This window comes from Pseudorca crassidens, chromosome 1, assembly GCF_039906515.1.
Source record: "Pseudorca crassidens isolate mPseCra1 chromosome 1, mPseCra1.hap1, whole genome shotgun sequence".
Lineage (NCBI taxonomy): Eukaryota > Metazoa > Chordata > Mammalia > Artiodactyla > Delphinidae > Pseudorca > Pseudorca crassidens.
Window position 1 is genome coordinate 67,469,211 of NC_090296.1, and position 14,960 is coordinate 67,484,170.

The window sequence follows — 14,960 nt, forward strand, 5'->3', positions numbered from 1 at the left end:
TCACCCCCATCCAAATTTATGATCCAGTCATGACTCACACATTACATTAGGCTGTTCTGACTCCTAATCAGAAACATTCCTACCTCCTCCTTCTGATTTTTAAAAGATAACTCCTCTTTTAAAATAGTAGCATAATCTTTAGAACTAAATGCTTTCATAATTGCCAAATGAGTTAAATCTTCAAGAGAAAATGTACACGTTCTTTTGACATTTTCAGAATTAGAGGAAATAGACACTAGATCAAGGTTTTTATTTCTTTTTTGAGATGATTTATTACTTTGCAGTGAGAATATTGTGTAGTAATTTATATTAATTCAGTAGTCTTCTTTAGATCCACTGTAGTTTAGTTGCAGTAATTAAACACTGTTCTCCATACAATAGTTGTTTTCTGTCTGAGTTTTACTCTCATGTTAATAAATGTAAAGCTTTTGTACCAGAATAAGTAAAACTTAATTATGATTATTTATTTGAATTAACTTTAAAGAAAAGATAAAATAATCATACCAAGAAACATTGTATAAATTTTCAGAAGTATTGGGGTTTTTTTTATATAAGTATTAGAAAGTATTTTTTTATAAAGTATTAGAAAGTATTTTTATAAATATTAGAATGCTAATTGGGTTTAAATGTTTATCTAATTTAAGGAAAACATATTAACTCTTAATAAAGATTTATCTTTCAATGACATTGCATAAAAAATAACTTTGCAGTGTTGTGAATAATCACCAAACTTGAATTGTGAACTAAAATAGACCTCAGTAGGTTGAGGTGCAATATTTGGACTAGTTCTTTAGAATATATTTGCATGTAATATTTTAATAACTACTGAATGTGTGTGCTTCTCATATGGCAGTTTTGTTTTCTGTATTACTTAGATCATCGATTTTCTTCTTGTCAGATGCTAACATCAGAGAAGTAGGCCTTGAAGGGGCCTTATTGACCTTACTTGACAAAGAGACAGATGGGAGATTATGCCATGATATCAAAGAGACATTAAACCATATGCTCACATCTATGGCAGTGGATAAACTCTCCTTTTGGTTAAAGCTTTGTAAAGATGTACTTGCTGCATCAGCTGGTAAGTATTGGTGATTACCAGCCAACATAATAAAATTAAAAGTAAGAGCATTATCTAAAATTGTTTGCTAGTGACAGTTTATCAATCTGGATATTTGGGTTATAATTGCTTGTTGTTTTTTTTAATGGAGATTCTAGTCCAACACTTAAAAGCCTACTTTTTTTTTTCTTATAATTGTCTTATATGACTTTCCTGTGAAAAACAAACTAAAAATTAGAATTGTTATTTATGCTATAAAAGGGATAACTTAACTTACAGCAGCCCCATCATTTATTTTCATACATATGAGAAATATTTGAGGTGTTGCCTCAAATCAACTTAATAGAAAACTCACCAAGAGTTATGACATTTTGAGCAAGCCAGTTTCTCTACTCTTAATAATGTTAATTTAAATATATTAATAGTGTTGTTTCTCTAATGTCTTTGTTAGTACAAGATAATTATTAGTGAGAAAGTGTTAGAGTCTTTAAAATTTATATCCTGGACTAAGAAAATAAATGAGGAAGAAAGAGGATAGAAACCAATTCTGTTCCAGGTGTTGTACATATTTTATATGATTTAATCCTTTAACCATCCTATGAGTAGGCAGTATTATTCCATTTTACACGAGAGAAAACAAGACTTGGAAAGGTTAAGTAACACACACAGATGTATTCAAACCTTAGCCTACATGACTTTAAAATCTTAACTTTTCATAATATTTCAGTAGCTCTCAACTCAGTTACTTAAGTCTTATAATTTAATGTCACTTTGGTCTCTGAGTTAAGTTATGTGAAAGGAAGAAAGGTACCATAAAATTTTTGGCATTTTTAAAAATATTCTTCTCTGTCTACCTCTGTTCTTCTTGGTACTCTTCCAGTGATTTATACCTGCTCTTTCAACCATTATGCTCTACATGTTTTCCTTCTTCAATGTTCTCCTCTATCGCCACTACTTAAGAACTTAGAAGGACTTCTTTAAAAGAAAAAAATATATGTGCATAGATAGGTTGATTATACCTTTCTGGTATCTTACCTATCTTTTTAAAAATTTTTAATAGCTCAATTTTATTTCACCATTTATTCTTTATCCTTTGTAGTTTGCCTCTATCCCTTTTTATTAGGAAAACCCACATTTCAGTCTCTGTTTGCTTCTCAGTTTTAAGACAAGAGTTCGCCTTAACTTTATTTGTAACATCATTGCTATCTATTGTATCACACTCAAAAAATGTTGACATACAAGATAATTTAAGGAAAACAAGTTGGTTTGTTTTATAGCATAAGTTCCAATTTAAGTCGAGTTAAACAGTTAATAAGTTAGCAGTTAGTATAATATTAAGGGGAAATAATTTACTACTTAATGGCTCTGGCCATCAGGACAATTTGAGACTGTAATTACAGCAATGGGTCTGTACTGAAAAAAACATTTTTGGACATTTTTAGTGGGTTCAGGAACCTTCTTAAATTCATTCAAGGCCCCAGTGTTAAAACAACATCTCTAGTTCTATCCACCACACTCCCTACTAGGGAATTCTGAGCTTCCTTAAGCATATCCATCTACATACAGGGGATTGATAATTATTCTAGTATCATGTTCAGTTTTCACTTTAAATATAATTTAACAACTTTGTCATTTTTTAAGAATAGTTCTTTTTAGCATTTCTTTAGATACCACTGTTACTAGTAGTCATTTTGATCAACAGTAATTCTAGTCTGTACTTGAAGTCATTGTGTCCCTTTATAAATATATCTTCCAACTGATTGTGATTATGTGTATTCTCCCTTGATAAAAGATTTTCCAACTGTAACTTGTGTGGATACAATGCAAGAAGAGGAAGGAGATAAAGGGGATGATGCTTCAGTTCTGACCATCAGAAATGATGGCAGACCTCATCCTTTTACCAATCCGCGATGGGCTACAAGAGTCTTTGCTGCTGAATGTGTCTGCAGGATAATTAACCAGTGTGAGAATGCACACAGTGCACATTTTGACATCGCTTTAGCACAAGAAATGAAAAAAAGGGATTCAAGAAGTAAGTGGCATAATAATGAAAAGACCAAATGATATACATTGAAATGCTGTCTGCCTATAGTATATTTTTAATGTTCAAATACATTTTTAATGATTAAACTTCTTAAATTCACATTCACTTTTGTTTAGTGGACATATGTGATATATTAAGTTTATAGAGAATAGTCATGTTCTTGGAAAGTAGTATGTACATTAGCTAGTTGCCAAATTTTATTTTCTAAATTTTATTTTCTGAATTGTAACTTAGAGCAGTTTTGCTCATAGATTATTTTGGTTTCAAGGATATTACCTAGAAAATATTTAAGTCTATCTCAATGTAAAGTAAACCGAGTTGTAAGACCATTTTGACCTTTTATTGTTCAGTTTTATTATTTTTACCTAAATGCGTGTGGGTTATGGTTTAATGTCTAATTTTTTAAAATCACTTAAGCACATATGTTCAAAGACTAAATGCTCATGTCTCAGTGCCTTGGAAATATTCTTTACCTGACAAAAGAATCATAAGGCAAGATGTTGTTATGGTCAGTCTGAGAGTATGAATTAAGTATTTCTATTTTAATTGTTTTTCAAGCAAGCATTTATTGAGTCTCTTATTTGTGATGAGCACTATTCTGATATACGTGCTTACTGACTCCTGTGCTCCCAATTAAAACTGTAATTGGCACTTACTAAGATGAGTTGGTTTCTTCAGTGTGACCTATAACTAGTATACTTCTTTGAATTGGTCTCACATATTTTTTAGGTAAAGGTTAGTTGTACCTGTAAACATTTTATTGTTGGAACAGTGTTAAATGATTGTCTTATGTCTCTCCCCAGTAGAATTATTATACCAAAGAATATATTGTAGGCGTGAAAGGAATTATCATTTATAATTTCACAGCTAGAAATATTTTTATGCTCCCATCATTTGTGTGTGTGGCAGGACATGCAAAAAAGTAAGGTAATGTAGTCCATATAAAGAACCACATAAAACTTTTTTTAAAGGGACATTAAGTCTTTTAGCCTCAACTTGATGTAAAGAGGATGATTAAATTACTGCCTAATTCATCAAAACCCAGTCTCCTAAGTACCTTCTAATGTACTTTTATCAGAAAGTCTGAACAAAATTTTTATTGAAGGTACTATTAGTACTCTTTTAAAGGATGCTAATTCTGCCTTTGTTTTTGAATAGCTGCATAATTACTTGCTTTGGGATAGTTGTTTGTATGTGAGTATTTGCACTGGTGCAGTAAAGCCAGTTTAAAGTCTGTATTTAACAAACAGTAAAATGTAAATCAAATCAGAAGTACTTAAAAGAAAGTCTAGGTTATGAAATTAAAAGGAGGAAAAATTATCACTTAACATAAATCTTAGTTCCAGCATATTCTTTTTCTTAATAAGATATTTTTTTTAATATTGCAGATGACTTTTTGGTGCTACATCTTGGTGACTTAATTCGCATGGCTTTTATGGCTGCCACAGATCACAGTGATCAGCTCCGTCTTTCTGGCCTTGAAACACTGTTAGTTGTTATTCGGCGATTTGCAACTATTCCAGAACCAGAGTTTCCAGGTCATGTGATTCTGGAACAGTATCAAGCCAATGTAAGCTCTTTCTACTAGAGAATTTTATTATTATTAAAAGTCTGTGGAACTAACTGGCATGTCACCTTTTAATATGTAAATGAGTATGTATCTCTGCTAATATATCACCAGTATAATCAGTATATGTTTAAAGAAGAAATCTTCATGTAAAAGCAAAATAATACATAAAACAGGTCTTTTATAACACTAAAGGTTAATTTTCATAATTAAAACCTTTTTGGTAATTTTGGGGGAATAAAGGGCTTTTTTAAAAAATTAACATTCATTTACTAAGTTAATCTTTAACAATAACCCTGTGGAATAGGCATTGTTCTTTTTTTTTTTTAATTTTATTTATTTTTGGCTGCGTTGGGTCTTCATTGCTGTGCGCGGGCTTTCTCTGATTGTTGCGAGCAGGGGCTACTCTTCGTTGCAGTGCACAGGCTTCTCATTGCAGTGGCTTCTCTTGTCGCGGAGCACGGGCTCTAGGCACGCGGGCTTCAGTAGTTGCAGCACGCTGGCCCTAGAGCGCACAGGCTTCATTAGTTGTGGCGAATGGGCTCTAGAGCACAGGCTCAGTAGTTGTGGCGCACAGGCTTAGTTGCTCCACGGCATGTGGGATCTTCCCGGACCGGGGCACGAACCCGTGTCCCCTGCATCGGCAGGCGGACTCTCAACCACTGCGCCACCAGGGAAGCCCTCTGTAAGCTTTTTAACTGGTGTTTTTTTGACTGGTGCATTAAGCAGCCTAGGAGGAACAAGGAAGATAACAAAATCATCACATATTATATCATACACATCACATGTAATCCTTCAGTAGCATTCATCCAAGGATACCTCTCATGATTCAAAGGCAGCTTCTGATGGCTGGCAGTTAGGGAATCCAGAGCAGTTCACCAGTTGGTTAGCAGGCTCCATCACATCTTCCCAGCAGGTAATGCCAATGTGTGTTTAGGGAAAGAGCAAAAGGAAGGGACAGGAGTTAGATACAACTAATCACATTAGACTAAAATATTATAATTCAACTTACTTAAAGGGAGCTCTGTTATATATATATTTTTATTATTAATTAATTTATTTGTATGTTTATTTTTGGCTGTGTTGGGTCTTCGTTTCTGTGCGAGGGCTTTCTCTAGTTGCGGCAAGCGGGGGCCACTCTTCATCGCGGTGCGCGGGCCTCTCACCATCGTGGCCTCTCTTGTTGCGGAGCACAGGCTCCAGCTGCACAGGCTCAGTAGTTGTGGCTCACGGGCCCAGTTGCTCCGCAGCATGTGGGATCCTCCCAGACCAGGGCTCGAACCCATGTCCCCTGCATTGGCAGGCAGATTCTCAACCACTGCGCTGCCAGGGAAGCCCCTCTTATATTTTTAATGCTCTTAAAATTGCAAATGATAGAAATAAAATTACCACTCACTTAAGGAGGAAAGGAAAATTGTTTTCAGGAACCGTAGTTGGCTCTGCTTTCTTCTGCACTGGCTTTATTCTCAAGTTTGCCCTCTCCAAGTGGTATCAAGATGGCTCTCTTAGCATCCAGAGTCTTTTAAAGAGAGAGCTTCTTTCCTAGTACTCCTAGCAAATGTCCTCAGGAGAGCTTTCATTATCCCAGTGTGGGTCCCTGGAGCCAGACAGTGCTCACAACTCCATAGCAACAACATGGGCTGAGAGTTGTGGAGAGAGAAAGTTCCCCGAAGGAAAACTTGGATGCACTTAGCTAAAAACGGGAAGATATGCTGGGCAGGCAAAAACAAAAGATGTTCATAATACATATGATAAATAACTAATTTAAAAAAAAAACTAATTTTAAAATAACATTAAAATGAGAAAAAGTTTGTGCTATTTTACTTTTTAATGCTTGAATGAGCCTGTAATGTCTTGCCAGGTAGGAGCGGCACTTAGACCAGCCTTCACCTCAGAGACGCCACCTGATGTCACTGCCAAAGCATGTCAGGTAAAAGGTTAAAAATAAATTTTAAGAAAAACCCTCTCTTAGGAAGCAGCTCTCCAGTTAGTATTTGATACCAAGGTTCTACGTTATAGTTGTCTAACCATTAATCTCAGTTGCCCCTTTTCCTTTACTTTTTAAGTTTAGAGAACTTTTTCTTTCTTATAACTGCATGGTAATCCAATATATGGGTATGTCACCAGCTCCTTAGTGATGGAAATATGGGTTTTTTCGTCTTTTGCTATTATGGATACTGCTGCAGTGAATGACCTTCTTTCTGCATAGGTCATTTCACTGGGTCTAAGCATATCTGTGAGATAAATTCCCTAAAATTGAATTGCTGGGTTCAAGAGTATATTACAGGAGTTTACCAATTTAAACTCCTACCAGCACTGTATGTAAGTGCCTATTTCCCCAAAGTCTCAGCAGCATTGTGAGTTGTCAAACTTAGATTTTTGTGTATATGATGGAGTAAAAAGGGTATCTCAGGATAGTTTAGATTTGTATTTCAAGTGAGGCTGAGCTTTTTTTCATATAGCTGAGAGCCATATAATATACAGTTTTAAATAGTTGCTTTTCTTGGTGTGGTTGTCAGACATTCAATATCCAGACCTGAATGGCCTGAAAGCAGAACTGATGTGAATTAAATTAATTATAATTTTACTCAGTATTTTCAAATTTCTAAATTCATTTGTATTTAGGAAATGTTTGAGAGCCTTCAAATATTCACAGAAGTGTGTTAACTGTTGTCCTGAGTCTAATTTATCATCGTTTTTATTATATGTGGTCTCGCTGTAAGCCACTTGAAATCTTTTGTGAAATGAGATGCACACTAAATAAATATAAAAGAAAAATAAATTTTCTGTAGTAAAAGAGAAATATGGTGACACCCAGGAAAACCTTTATAGATAACCTCTGATAATTGAGTAAACTTTTTGAATTGGAGAATTATTAATGATGTTTTGTTTTTAAAATTAAAAATATCTTCAAAAGAATCAAAATCTTCATTGAGGTTTAAATGGTAGGTAATTTATCTTTCAAGAAAGATAAAATAATTAACCATGCAATTAATTGCTGTTTTTAAAATAATAATAAGATGAAATAGTCAAGATTGGAGATATAATTCAGATGTTAATCCAAACATTTATGAAAGTGATGCCTTTCATGGCTTAATTTCACTGTGTTAATAACATCTGAAACTCTGATTTATATACTTATTAGCACAGTTTCCTTTCTTCAACCTTAAGACTTCATTCCCTTTTGAAATGCTGGCTTTGACTATCATTATCACCAGTATCCCTTGGGGTTTCTTGATAGCAAGATGATTTCAATGACCAGATTCCTGAGATATGGGTGAGTTTTGCTGAACTCACAAAGGGGGTGTTTATAATTTTTATAATTTTTAAATATAGCCTTTGATTTTCTTAAAAAACTAGGTTTGCAGTGCCTGGATAGCAAGTGGAGTTGTAAGTGACCTTAATGATCTCCGAAGAGTTCATCAGTTGCTTGTTGCATCATTAACAAAAATTCAGGTTGGAAAAGAAGCTCTAAGTCACTTATATAATGAAAGTGCTTCTACCATGGAGATCTTAGCTGTGCTAAAAGCCTGGGCAGAGGTTAGTACTTCTAGAATTTTGGAAGTTGTTAATAAACATCTTAGGCCATAAACTGAAGTTAGCTATTTAAAACACAAATAAGTCTATGTTTAAGGTTGACAGAAGACTTTCAATATGAGGTGTATTTACATGCTAATTGATATTTTGGCCAAGGATTCTAAAGTGCCCTCTGTTGTCTGTTATCTGCTGCTTTTAGCAGGGGCAGTCATGAGAGACATTAATAGTAGCCAATGGAAATCAACTTTTATTGAAACCTGAATTATTGGAAATGTGGGTTTGCTCATATATTCTATCAACTCTATAACACATATGTTAATATTTTTTAGTGCTCTTTCATAAAGTTACTTGAATATTAAGTTGGTTTATTTCCTAAGATTAGAGAAATCTTAGAGGGAAGTGCTTAACTCTTCTTTATTTACTTTTCTAATCAGGAAGAAAGCTATATAATTTTTAAATTTACGATGGAAATGTTTACACAGAATAGTACAGTGAACTCATATATACCCGTCATCCAGCTTCAGCAGTTACCAGACTTGTCCAGTCTTGGTTCATATACCACTTTAATGAAGTATATAGTCTCAGATTGCAACTGAGAGAATTAACCAACATATAAGAAAGGGTTTCCTTCAGTGGGGCTAATTAAAATCAGAAGATTGTAAAGTGTCTATTTTTGTCATTATTTAGTGTTGACAAATCTCAGGAAGTAGTTCTGCCTAGATTTAATAAGTTGGATCTAATGATCTTTAACAGTCAACTCTAAATGCTTTAAACATATGCTTTTAATAGAGCAAACAGATTCTGTAATTTCTGTAACCTATTTTATAAATTACTCTGTGCTTATATAGTGTTCTTTGTAATAATTTGAAACTCTATACTCTTGCTTAAGCCATTACTTTCTCCTGTTCTCTCCTTAGTGAAAGTAATGACTAGCCAACAAGTTCCATGTAATTGAGGTCCATAATTATCTGAAATCCTTGGAGCCAGATATATTTGGGATTTAAAATTTGGATGCATATTTCATGTATTCATCTAGGATGTCTGGGACAATACCATAGAATCTGTAATCAAACACTTAAATATATCTGTGTGAAATGTTTGAATATTCACATTGTAGAAATAGCTTCACATAAATTTTTTTGTGTTTTGCCACCAGATTGATTTGCCGACAAACTTAGATTTTTCAGAGCTTTTTGGATTTTGGAGTTATGGATAAAGAGATAGTACACATTATGTACAATGTTGAATACTTTAACATTCTGTAGTCCATGTTAAATCTATATAGTTAAACTTTTTATAGTAATTTAGTGGTAACATTGAAAGAAGATATTCAGCTTATTTCAATTCAGAGATGGCTGCCTGTAGCCATATTTTGAAATGGATTACAAAGCCATGTCTAGGCTTAGTAAAAGAGAGTGCCATGATCATTTAATTATAGCTGTCATGGTTGTAAACTGCAAGGTGGCAGCATATTTGTCAAATGTTTATTATCCCTAATATATCTCACTGAAGATAATGCTTTTGGATCTTTCTACCCTAGTTTTGTGTGTGTGGTTACATATGTATACCTTCTTGGTATCACAATGCATTTTAAGTCCAGGAGGCAGGCTCAAGGTAAGTCTGCCTCTTCAGCAAGATAAAAATATTGTAACACATTTTCAGTGGATACGAGATTTTCCTATTTATAAAGTAACCTTTATACAGGTCTACATAATTGCTGTAGAAAGACATAAAAACCACAAACAACCTTTGAAGACTACCTGTTCAGAAGAGAGTGTCGGAAACGGGTCGATTTCATCAGACGGGCTGCTTGACTTAGTCCACGCAGATCTTGGCACATTAAGTAGGCTCTGGCTTGCTGCACTTCAGGATTTTGCTCTCCTAACTTTGCCTTCAGAATTTGCCTCCCAGCTTCCTGTTGAAGGTAAGGGGGGGAAATATTTACATAATCCCTAGAATGACAGTCAGTAACATGTATTTTCAAAATTTCTCCGATAGCAGGTAATGTTTATCTGAAACATTTTCCCAGAATAATTTTCATTCATAGAATAAGCACGGGAGAGTTGCTTCAGGGTGGAGACCCTGAAGTTGAATCTCTAAGTCACAAGGCATGCTCGTCTTACCTCACAAGACACTGCCAAATCGCTCTCCAAAGTGGTTACAACAACGTATGTGCAACATACATTGCATACAAACAACATACATTACAAACAGCAACATGCTTCTGTTTTTCTACATCTTCCCATCATTATATGTTATCATTGTTAATAATTTTTGTCAATCTGATGAGTATGAAAGCGTTTCATTGGTTTATTTCCTAGATTGGGAATCTTTTTTCATTGGTTTATGGGACGTTTAAGTTTCTTTTTCCATAAATCACCTAGTCATAATCTTTGCCCATTTTCTACTATTTGACATTTTCTTACTGACTTATTAATCCTTTACATATGTTTAATACTATTCCTTTGTGATTCCATATCTTGCAGGTATCTTCTTTCAGCCTGTAGTTTGCTCTTTTATCTTTTTAAAAGTAATATAATCAGTTGTTTATGGTTTTTGTATAGTGCCTAATACTTCTTTGTAACTTAAGGTCATAAAGAAATATAAGCTTTACAGTTTTGCTTTTTATATTTTGGACTTTAGTCCAGCTAGAATTTATATTATGTGTGTGGAATGAGGATAGGGATCAAATTTTATTTTTTAATTTTAAAAAAATTTAAATTAATCTTTATTGGAGTATAGTTGCTTTACAATGTTGTGTTAGTTTCTGCTGTACAGCAAAGTGAATCAGTTATACATATACATATATCTACTCTTTTTTAGATTCCCTTAGGGGTCTAATTTTATAGTCAGTTATTAATATTGCATTTTATGGATTGGATATTTGGTAGCTGCTTTTAATTTTTATGTTATTCCAAAATGGCTATTATTTTTTTTTACTCTTTGCTATGAATTTTAGGGTCAGCCTATCAAGTTCTGTTAGAATTTTAATTGGAATTATACACAAAGAGATATGTGGAGTGTTTATTGTACTTTGTACCTTTCAATAGCATTAAAAATGGAAACAAAATGGAAATAAACCGATTTATTGACATAATTTATCAGCAAATGTTAATGACACATAAATCATCAAAATGTAGTGTTGGGAGGAAAGCAAGTTTAAAAAGGATACACACAGTATGAGGCTTTTAAGGAAACTCACACAAGAAATAACAGCATCTATTATTTATGAATACAGACGTCTAGAGTGAAAGTGTAAGACCATAATGAGAGTGATTCACAGTGACTTGAGGAAAGTGGTTACAAAAGGAGGGGCAAGAATTAGTGGTGTACAAAGTTTTAGGAGTTTTTTTGTTTGTTTTTTAAGAAAGAGATTTAAGAAAGACAAAATGTTAATCTTGGAGATAGGTAAATAGGTATCTGTTTTATACATGCATACACATACTCTGGTTTCTTTTCAGATCCTATAAGTCTTTCACCTTCTAAACACGCATATACACATCACATATTTGTTTTAAAATATTTTGTGATTAAAAATAAAAAGTGGGGCTTCCCTGGTGGCGCACTGGTTGAGAGTCCGCCTGCCGATGCAGGGGACACAGGTTCGTGCCCCGGTCCAGGAAGATCCCACGTGCCGCTGAGCGGCTAGGCCCGTGAGCCATGGCCGCTGAGCCTGTGCGTCCGGAGCCTGTGCTCCACAACGGGAGAGGCCACAACAGTGAGAGGCCTGCGTACCGCAAAAAATAATAATAATAAAATAAAAAGTTAAGAATTAGCCTGCAAATTTTCTTATAAAGTTGTAAGGATATATCAGCCCTGTGACCGAACAGTTGTATGCTCAGGAGAAATAAAATCATTGATAACAAAATATTGATAATGTAGCAGCATGGATGAATCTCTGAAAACATTGTTAAACAAAAACATAGTCACAGGGACCTCCCTTGGTGATCCAGTGGTTAAGACTTCGCCTTCCAATGCAGGGGGTGCAGGTTTGATCCCTGGCTGGGGAGCTAAGATCCCACATGCATAGTAGCCAAAAAAAACTGAAACATGATACAGAAGCAGTATTATAACAAATTCAATAAAAACTTTTTTTTAACTTATTTATTTTTTTATTTATTTGGCTGTGTTGCATCTTGGTTGCTGCGTGCGGGCTTTCTCTAGTTGCGGCGAGCAGGGGCTACTCTTCCTTGCGGTGTGTGGGTTTCTCATTGCAATGGCTTCTCTTGTTTCGGAGCACGGGCTCTAGGCGTGCAGGCTTCAGTAGTTGTGGCAAACAGGCTCAGTAGTTGTGGTGCTCAGACTTAGTTGCTCCATGGCATGTGAGATCTTCCTGGACCAGGGCTCGAACCCGTGTCCCCTGCATTGGCAGGCGGATTCTTAACCACCACGCCACCAGGGAAGTCCCGAAAAAAAGCTTTTAAAATGGCCAACATCAAAAAAAAGGGGGTTCCCTGGTGGCACAGTGGTTAAGAATCCACTAATGCAGGGGGTACAGGTTCGAGCCCCGGTCCGGGAAGATCCCATATGCCGCAGAGCAACTAAGCCCGTGTGCCGCAACTACTGAGCCTGCGTTCTAGAGCCTGTGAGCCACAACTACTGAGCCCGCGTGCCTAGAGCCCATGCTCCGCAGCAAGAGAAGCCACTGCAGTGAGAAGCCCACGCACTGCAACGAAGAGTAGCCCCCACTCACTGCAACTAGAGAAAGCCTGTGCACAGCAATGAAGACCCAACACAGCCAAAAATAAATAAATAAAATAAATAAATTTATTTTTTAAAAAAACCTCAGTCACAAACAAGTACATACTGGATATTTTTCCATTTCTGTGAAGTCCAAGCACAGGCAAAACGTCTGTGGTGATAAAAGTCAAAAAGTAGTTGCCGGGCTCCTCTGGTGGCACAGTGGTTAAGAATCTGCCTGCCAGTGCAGGGGACACGTGTTTGAGCCCTGGTCTGGGAAGATCCCACATGCTGAGGAGCAACTAATAAGCCTGTGCGCCACAACTACTGAGCCTGTGCTCTAGAACCCGCGAGCCACAACTGCTGAGCCCTCGTGCCACAACTACTGAAGTCCGTGTGCCTAGAGCCCGTGCTCTGCAGCAAGAGAATCCACGGCAATGAGAAGCCCACACACTGCAATGAAGAGTAGCCCAAGCTCGCCACAACTAGAGAAACCCTGCGCAGCAACGAAGACCCAACACAGCCAAAAAAAATAATAAAATAAATGGATAAATTTTAAAAAAAAAAGTAGTTGCCTTGAGGTGTAGGGGACTGACTGGAAAGGGTCACAAAGGAAATTTTGGGATGATGGAAATGGTCTATATCTTGTAACAGATAAAAGGGAAAATGTAGTGTGAGCTAATCTCTTCGTTTATTCCTCCTGAAACTGTTTGCTTTCCCTTTTTTGTAGGTGGTGCTTTCTACACAGCAGAGACTAGTGAAAACGCAAAATTGCATTATTACAGCTCCTGGGCGTTTATCCTCCATGCTACAGCACTGTGGCTTACAAGCACAGGCTTTGTTGTTGCTGACCCAGATGAGGGAGCACCTAATCTCTCAAGGCCTGTAACACCAACTTCCATGTGTCAGGGGTCATCATCTGGGGCTCCAGTAAAGTCCCCTGAGGATGTCTACACTGAGAGATTCCATCTTATTTTAGGTCAGTAAAAGACCTTACTAGCTTCTGACCCTACAGAGTTTTTCTTGAATTGTGCCCCCTGCCTATCAGCTCTTGGTGGCTATTACTTCATTCTTTATTAGGCATTAGTGATAGCCTTGATGTATACAAGTGAGTAAGCTTGTATACAGCTTATAAAATTGCAAATTTCATTAAGTCTAGAATGCCATTACAGGCTGGCTTTAGCATCGAGTTGAATGTATGTAAAATTTGCAAAAGAAGCCTAGTTCTTTCCACATGCTTTTTTTTTTTTTGCGGTACACGGGCCTCTCACTGTTGTGGCCTCTCCCGTTGCGGAGCACAGGCTCCGGACGCGCAGGCTCAGCGGCCATGGCTCATGGGCCTAGCTGCTCCGCGGCATGTGGGATCTTCCCAGATTGGGGCACGAACCCATGTGCCCTACATCGGCAGGCGGACTCCCAGCCACTGCGCCACCACAGAAGCCTTGGAACTTCATTTTTAAAGTGAAGTATCTTTCTAGGTACAGTGAGTTTCTAGAATAAATATTTTTCATACTTACCTTGTTCTGAGGAAACAAGTTATTAGATCATTACCTATAAATAAGTTATTGATTTAAGTGACATGTGAGAGTTATAAAGGCAAGTGATTAAATTAAGTAAGGTTTATGGTTCATAGAGCTTCTGTTATTCCTTACCAGGCCAAACATGACCGGATTTCTTATTTCCTTGGGTATGTTAAAATTTTGTTTTCGCTTGCCTTGAGATGAGAACTTTCTAAAAAACATTTAGGACTTCCCTGGTGGTCCAGTGGCTAAGACTCCGCGCTCCCAATGCAGGGGGGTGCTCCCAATGCAGGGGGCCCGGGTCCGGTCCCTAGTTTGGTCAGGGAACTAGGTCCCACGTGCCGCAACTAAGAGTTTGCATGCTGCAACGAAGATCCTGCATGAGGCAATGAAGACCCAGGGCAGCCAAATAAATAAATATTTCTTTTAAATAAAAAAATTTTTCAAGATAAAAATGAACTTTTATATAACGAAGATTGGCAGGGCATAAGCTGTGCAGTACGGTTACCTCAGTTCAAATTCTTGGTGTGCCCCATTGTAATGGACCTTTAGCAA

The 14,960-nt window shown here is 36.3% G+C and overlaps 1 protein-coding gene across 8 annotated transcripts in view; it reads left to right on the top strand.

Annotated features, from left to right (window-relative positions):
- Positions 1-14,960, top strand: part of HEATR5A (HEAT repeat containing 5A) — a 112,028-nt gene that overhangs the window by 83,001 nt on the left and 14,067 nt on the right. For all 8 annotated transcript variants that reach the window (XM_067738113.1, XM_067738156.1, XM_067738165.1 and 5 more), the window contains 7 exons: positions 899-1,078; positions 2,850-3,089; positions 4,490-4,671; positions 6,530-6,598; positions 8,029-8,208; positions 9,910-10,129; positions 13,616-13,864. In XM_067738113.1, coding sequence (XP_067594214.1) covers positions 899-1,078; positions 2,850-3,089; positions 4,490-4,671; positions 6,530-6,598; positions 8,029-8,208; positions 9,910-10,129; positions 13,616-13,864 — 1,320 coding nt within the window. The remainder of the gene's footprint in view (positions 1-898; positions 1,079-2,849; positions 3,090-4,489; positions 4,672-6,529; positions 6,599-8,028; positions 8,209-9,909; positions 10,130-13,615; positions 13,865-14,960) is intronic.